This window comes from Lutjanus erythropterus, chromosome 3 (genome assembly GCF_056507025.1).
Source record: "Lutjanus erythropterus isolate fLutEry1 chromosome 3, fLutEry1.hap2, whole genome shotgun sequence".
In the NCBI taxonomy this organism is placed as follows: Eukaryota; Metazoa; Chordata; class Actinopteri; order Lutjaniformes; family Lutjanidae; genus Lutjanus; species Lutjanus erythropterus.
In genome coordinates, this window is record NC_139319.1 from 11,531,642 (window position 1) to 11,539,764 (window position 8,123).

Genomic DNA, 8,123 nt, shown 5'->3' on the forward strand with positions numbered 1-8,123 from the left:
GCGTGTGTCAAAACCCACAGAGAAGTTTCAGTTTTATGCTGTTCACAACGAATATAAAACTCACCTGTCTTCTAGTGGAAGACCATCTTTTCTTCGTTCCTTCTCCACCTGAAAAATAAAAGAAAAATACACATCAGTCAGTACGGTCAAAACACTGCAAACCATTAATTCTACATTCACACTGTGGCCTAGAGAGAAACATATCAGGAGGCTCTGTGGGACATTAATCTACTGGTATGCCAAACAGCCTTCTGGCTACTATAATTATTTTCATAAACAAGGGTTTTGATGCACACTGATACACCAGCAACTACCTTAATACATTTCCTTGAAATGTCAATTGCCTTACTTTGCATAAAATATGATTTCACTGTAAATAAACCAGGAAATCCAAGCAGAAAACTGGAACAGCCTTGGGAAACTAAATTTGGCATTACATCTTTTCCACCCTGACTCCGAGGGTTAGACAGCAGGCAGCAATTTCTGCCAGTGTTGGCAGAGTATACTGTAGTTCTCAGAATAAAACAATGATGATCCAGTTTGTTGTCCTCTTCATGTTCTTACACTTTGCATTCAGGATTACTGAATGAATAAAACGCTTCTTAAAATTGGAGACCATACAAAAAAAGTGGTAATTCATAATCGGACCATAATTTGGCCTTGTTAAGACTGTCAGCCTTTTTTTCATGTGTCTGGCATATTAAGAATACATCCTGATCAATTTTTAAAAACCTGGAAGGCAAAAAAAAAATTAAATAAAAAAAAAAGACTATGTGAAAAGTGATTTTTGGATCCAAGCCACATTTGAAGGTGGTTCAAAAGGTGATTCCAATCAGATTTCTACATATCTGTCTCAATCTAGATGCTCTCATGAGATTTCAAAGGATCTTTTGAATCATTTGCAACATGAAACACAACAACAACGTCAAATCTAGAGTGACAAAGGTGCTGAGCAAAATGTCGTTACCACAGCAACCCATGCAGATAGGTTGGTGATGTCTGGACACACAAATCCGATTTCATTGCTTGCAAATGACATTGCTGACAGTCTGTTTTATTTGAGAAACCGATCTGATTTGCCTGTAGTCTGAACAAAGCTTTTGATACAGCGCTAGATGAAGTTGATATGACTGCTGAAGTGTAGTTTTTAATTTTCCTTGATCTTTGAGAGATTTGCTTACACTGTATACAGGACACACTTTTTTTTCTTCATTAGTTAATTATATAGTCTTGTGTCGGTTGTGATGCTGTGATGTAAAGAAAAAAATCCCTCAGGATTATTAAAATATCTACAAATCCATCCATCACCATACTTCAATGGTCTGCTTGCCATGGAGGAAACAATTTAACTGACATGAACAATAACAAACAGATGAAATCTCTCAATTTTTATTAGTCTGTTTCCTCCAGAGAACAGGGCATCCTTCCAGACATTCACACAGCTATTACAAATCATGCAAACTCAAATAACTGGCAAAATCAAGTCACGCTGAAGCATGTCCATACTTTTAGAAATTATTGCCTAACCAGATTACACAGTGCATGTCAACATACTGCATGGATTGCACTCTGTTTAGGTTCACTCTTCCTGAGGGTGAAACTAACCAGGAGTGCATTAGTAGGTAATTCACAACTGACCGATCATTGTCATAACGAAGTTGCTTGAATCAAAACCTGATTTGTGTAATAATGGTACGTTATCTTCTCCACACTTTCATCAAGTCTACAAAATGACGCTCGGACAGTTATCCAAGAAAATCCTTTCAAACATAGCTGAACACTTCAGAATTGTATTGCATGCAGTACTGCATGAAAATCACAAATAATGAACATGCACACAGTGTGTTCATCTTACTGACGATAGCTTCCTAAATAACTGACTTTTAAAATTACAACACAGCAGTTCAAACATGTAACTACACTATAATAGGTTACTGTAGGTGCACCATGCGTGGCCTACAAAGATAAGCTTTGGTCTCTTCAAACACAGAACATACAGTTTCCATAGGAACAATCTGGTGACATCATGGCTTCATGATCACGCCACAAAACAACACTAATGGAGGAAATCATATGGGGACCGTTTGAAACAAATGAATCCTGATCTGTCAGACATATCATCTCCTCGCCCATCTTTCCACCTGCTTTCTTAATAGATTGACAAATAGATACTCTATCGTCTCTGCTGTAGTCTGAACAATGGTTGGGAGATATATTCTCCAATATACCATGAGATGATAAAGATCTGTCATCCAGTAAAGATTACACCATATTGTTTTTTTTTATTGAGGTGGCAACTATCCTTTAAATGTCTTTGTAAGCAATGCAGCATATCAAAGAGCAGTAGTGGTTTATGGCAATATTGGATTTACTTGATTTTTAAAACTTTTTTTTTTTTTCAATATTCCAGTAGGGTATCATAATTTATTCTGTATTTAATATGCTGAATAAGACATTTCTATCTAGATTTTTGATCTTTTAACAACTACTCACATCAATTTGGTAGTAATAATCTTATTATATTATACTCTTGGGCTGCTAATTAATTGAAATGTTATTGAAATCATAATATGGCCAAGTGCAATATCCAAATTGCATTAGCTGCAATATTTTGATAATTGAAAATGTGTGACAAAACAGCACTATCATGAAGTACTGTAGTGCTGCAGAGACGCCCCGTCTGACAAATCTTTTTCTCCAGATGTGAAACATGTTTGTTTGGTACAGACACCAGCAAATATTACAAGATCGTGATTTGAATTTTTTAGAGTGAAAATGAAAATTCTGTCAAAATAATTGCAATATGTTTTTTTAACCATATCATGCAGCACTAATATATACTGTGATAACAAAAAAAAAATCCATGTACTGATTCTGTGAAACTGCACATCCATTTACTGAACATGGTAAAATTTACAGTGTGCAGTTAATAATTCCACCTGATATATCCTTGTTTTATTTTGTATCATATCCTACAATGCCCCCAGCACCTCTGAAGCTTAGCAAGCTAATTTCTTAAGTGAATGAAAAACTGATTTTCCAGCTGATTAAGCACAACAACGACACATTCTGTTGCTGCTTGCTTGTTGCAGCAGGTGAGCCATTAAAGCATGAGGAATATTCAGAAGTAGAGCAACAGCACTATTTGTAAATAAATTGGATTCTGGCTGCAGGGTTTTTAAGGTGAATGCAGGTATTTAAAACATTTATGACAACGATCTGTTTACACAACACAAAAGTCAAACAGGTAAATGAAAGAGATGGAAACCTAAGCTAATCTTACAATCACTAGGAGACTGCAAGCCACCTATTTAGCCAATCCAAACCCATGATCCTTCGTCAAACATCCAAAACACAAGCCAGTGTTGACAAAATACTAAGTAAGAGGTACGAGATGAAGACGGCACCAATTACAAGCTCGAGTTCTGCACACAACACCTGCTCAGTTATGATCTCTGCTGCCCAAATTTGACACCTGATTTGATTTGTACAATGCATCAAGGCACATGACACTCTATCTCCGGCATCACCACTTCAACGTGCCCGCAGCAACATACGGTGTGCTACTTAACCAGCTGACCACGAGCAGCACTGGAATATAGAAGAAAGACACCCATGTCATGCTCTATTTCACATAGCCAGTGTAACTGAGACAGTCACTCCATTCACCGCTGGCTATCTAAACATGACACCTAACAATGTCAACAATTCTACCATCTGCCAATTGGTCTGCAAGGTAGAGATGAGTGGAAAAAACACGTCCAAACACTGACACACATCCCCTTTCTCCTCCGTCTTTAAACCACTGTAATTTTTAAAAAAGCTATCCAACAACCTGTGTCTGTATAAGTTATCTTCAATGCTAAATCGACTCCTCTGTGTTATCTCCGGTCTGACATGCAAAATAAATATTTTTAATTTCTATCTAACACTTTGTGAAACAGCTGCACAATCAAACAAGCATTTTATGGAAGATAAACCTGCTTTTATATATTTACTGTATGTCAAATTCTTTAAAAAGTGTAGCATTCATGCTCAAAAACCAAACGTCAACTTTGCTTAATGTACCAACACTATGACAGAATAATTAGAATAGAATAGAAAGTCTTTATTGTCACTGTACCTCAGATATACAACGAGATTAGGAGAGTTTCTCCTGATCACTGCATCAACAAGAAATAAATGAATAAAACAATAAATACACTTGCAAACAGCACATTCAAACACAACTACACTTCAAGGCTACTGCACCATGGAGACTTTAAAGGGGGAAAAAAGAGACAAGGAAAATTTATTCTGCATTATGAGAGTCATTCAAACCACTGAATGACCCTCATACGCATAAGACTGTTCTTCTATGTCAACCCACTGTGCAATAACTTCATAAGTCTAGTGCAATAAACATCCATGTCAGTCCAATATTGCATTTAATCCTGTGCTATAATTACAGTTGTTCTTATGCAATAATTACATCCATACCACTACAGCTATTCTTGTGCAACTTATCTTGTACAGATATTATGATGAATTCTGCATTCTATTTATTTATTTATTCAGCATTACTACTTTTATTTTAGTATTCTCCTTACTTATTCTACTGACTTTACTATTCTAGCTGTTTTTACCTTTTATTTGGCTGTCAGTATTTGCTTACTGTGGTTGTTTTTGGTCCTATGCATTTTGCATGTGTCATTTTCATTGCACAGATCAGGAGTAGCGCTCCATATTTATTGTATTCTGCACTAAGACAATAAATACTTTCTATCCTTTTATCTGAAATGTCAAGGATAGAGTTTGAAGTTTGAGAATAAAGTAAAAATGTTGAGAACAAAGATGAAATATCTATTTTTTTTAATTTATTTATTTATTTTTGCTTTATGTCTGGCCCCAGTACTTCTCCACACAAAACTACTTTGGCATAATATGCATAATCATATTTATTTATCTTTGAAGGCAACCAAAGTATCAGTGCTATTCACATCTGTTGACAGAGGCCTGCACTAAATGCCACACCCCCCCTCAGGTAACATGACAGTCAGCTGGCTACCTCATGACAGGTTATCAGTAAACACTAAACTCCTGTTTGTGCTGGTCTTGCCTCATGATTACATAACCACCGCACACGCCTACTTGAAAATATTTAGGAAGTTATTACTCAGATCCTAAAAAGATCCTGTAGAGCACCCTAACATTTAAAATGCAGAAGCAGGAAATAATTTCAAAGTAGTATTCAGACTTGCTCCATTCAAACGTGCTCTGCTCTCAGTGTGTACTACTGACTCAACTCCACAATGGACACTATGTACAAAAGAAAATAAGGAGGAGCCACATGGCAGGTGGCCTCCCGCTCTGTTTCATTTCAGCATTCTGCTGTGGATACTGGCGAGAAAAAACTACAACAGTAGCACACTAGTTTAGTCACAAAGTCGTGTATATGCCCCCTAATATCTCCTCACACAAAGTGAATGAATATGCACAAGTCGCAAAGTTGAGCCAAACACAATGGGGATGCACTAACCACACACGTGCTCATGCATCTGGCCGCATTTGAATGCTGTTGTTCATATATTCCTCTTTCATACAAAGACACCCAAGACAGAAAAAAATGAATGATTACCTGAAGTGGGACTAACGGGTCTGCTTCCTCTGGTTGCCAGACCTCGACCACGCTGGTGGACATCTGACTCAGAGCTTTGTGGGGACAAGAAATTAAATTTACAGTGAGATGTTGGGTTGGAAATTGGGCAACACGGAAAATTGGAAATGCACCACACTGAGGCTGTCGTTACAATTAAATCGCAAATTAACCAACCTCTGTCACTGTTACTGGATATTACCAATGAATAAACTGAAACGGCGTGGATGATAATCACACAGACAAGTGAGGAAATGACTTCGCCTCGGCAGACTGACAAAGACTGTTTGCTAGCTGCTTGATTAGCAGGAGGGTTAGCTCGGTGGCTAACGAACTTGGAAAACATCTCTCCTGCTAGTGCATCACACACGACCGTTAAGCCGTGAACGGTTAGTTTACGAAATAATGCAGCTTTATACAATGGCATAAATAGCCGTTATTTCCTCATTTTAAGTCCTGATAATACATTACTTCCTTGCCTGCACAAGTTATCGTTTCCTTTAACCAAACAGCACAGCGTGTCTAGATGGAAACCCCCGAGCCGCGAAAGATCTCGCGATAGTGATTATTTTAACCCAAACCATAATTTTTAGTCTAACCCTAACCGAGTGCTTTTCTTCCTAAACTTAAGCATAACTTAACCACGACGGTGTCACATTATAAAATATAACTACTTTGTTCAAAGCGCACCAGTGAACGACGACTCGTAAAAATCTCGCGACAGTTTAACAAATCTAGGGTTCCCTTCTACACACGACCACAGAGGGAACTGGGAGCTAGCATGAAGTAGCAGGGTGACAAAACATTAGCTACAACCCTCTTCCCTGTTGGTAAAAATCAAAATATACCTAAGTCGCCAGCTGTGAAAAAAAAATTCGCCCATTTTAATTTTCAAGTGCTGTTTGAACATTTTAGCTTGCCACCCATTTTCCAGTCTCCTGTCAAGTCTAGCTAACTTAACATTTTTTAGATTTTTCCAACGACCGTGTCAACGTTACACCTCCGACGCGCAAAAATAAAGGTGAGTACAAACCTTGCAGCTGTGCCCCTCCGTGCTGGACGCAGGGCAAAAGTAATTGTAGTATTCCTAGTAGTATATTGATCCACGTTTTCCTGTGACAGTGGCTGCCTTGTTGGAAGTCCTGTAGCCCCGCCATGCTGCCCTCTCAGCTAGCAGCCTACCTTGTGTGTTTCGCTGCGTTGGTCTTTCTTTCTCTCACCGACCAGCAGCAGCAGCAGCAGCAGCAGCAGCTCCCTCCCTCCCTGCCTCCTCCTGCAGCCTGAAACACATTGTACGGTGCGGACACACACCACTGTCACTTGCAACAAGGCTGTTTGTTTACGTGTCTGTTGTTTAAGGTAAACCAAACCAAAACAGTGGTGGAAAGAAATGAAATACATCATCATACTCTTCAATTTAGCATTTTCTCTTTATGCTGCTTCATACTTACTACATGTAGCTGACAGCTATAGTTACTGCTTAGTTTGCAGATTAAGATTTTACATGCAAAACACATGAGCTATGTGTAAATTATGATGCACTGTTACAATAGTACCTAAAATAAATTAACAATTATCTCCACCTCAAACAACTATCACATTAAAATTCAAAGAGCACGTTAATGCATCAGTTACAACAATAAAATAATGTGATTTGGCATCATATAACACTCCAAGACGCATTAGGCGCACTTTTTTCATACTCAAAGTACTTTTGCTGATAATATTTACATATTTTTAAAGGGTCAGTTCACCCCAAAATCAAAAAAAAAAAAATTCTTGTACCCATAGTGCTATTTATCTATCTAGATAGTTTGATATTGGCTGTAGTAGTGATGACTGCCTTGATGACATTTGGCCTGTGGTGCTCAAACCACAACAACAACAACATACTCAACAAGGGTTTAACATTGTTTTCTTTTCACTTGCTTGCTCAAGCAAGTGGATCAGACATCTTACTCAGAGTCAATATGTACTTGCCCCCTGTGCAAATTGGATTATTTACTAGCGATTAAACACATAAATACATTGTCATGTTTAATCTGGGGCTGCAAGTTCTATAAAAAGTGAAAAAATGTCCAAGGGGATGTCTTTAAATCTCTTGTTTTGTCAGTTTGTAACCAAAGATACTCAATTTATTATAATAAACTGAGAAAAGCAAGCAAGACTGAGAACAGGATTTTCTGCCATTTTTGCATGAACGATTACTTTAATGATTAATCTATAATGCATTTTACTTGCCCCAGGCAAGCAGGCAGTCCTTACTGTCGTGCCCTGTCAACAGCAATACCTCTTTCCAGAAATAATGACACAGTTACTTAAGATACAGGCCTTGTTGACAGCAGTTTCACGTAGGAACTATTTTCACAAACGCATACTGTATCACCGTGCAGAAGGAAGTGCGCATCTACTCATGGATAAGAGGGCTCATGGATTGAGCAGCCCGAGCTTGAATATTTGAAAAATGAAAACTTGTGTATCAGAATGT

The 8,123-nt window shown here is 37.9% G+C and overlaps 1 protein-coding gene across 5 annotated transcripts in view; it reads right to left on the reverse strand.

Annotated features, from left to right (window-relative positions):
- tmem131l (transmembrane 131 like) overlaps positions 1 to 6,860 on the reverse strand; it is a 48,749-nt gene extending 41,889 nt beyond the window's left edge. For 3 of the 5 annotated variants that reach the window (XM_084714996.1, XM_084714995.1, XM_084714994.1), the window contains exons 1-3: positions 5,813 to 5,996; positions 5,618 to 5,691; positions 65 to 108 (exon numbers count right to left, since the gene is read on the reverse strand). In XM_084714996.1, coding sequence (XP_084571122.1) covers positions 65 to 108; positions 5,618 to 5,691; positions 5,813 to 5,981 — 287 coding nt within the window. In that variant the 5' untranslated portion in view covers positions 5,982 to 5,996. Of the gene's footprint in view, positions 1 to 64; positions 109 to 5,617; positions 5,692 to 5,812; positions 5,997 to 6,668 lie in introns of those variants that run through there. The other 2 variants (XM_084714997.1, XM_084714999.1) reach the window with 2 other exon arrangements.
- Positions 6,861 to 8,123: the final 1,263 nt, after the last annotated feature.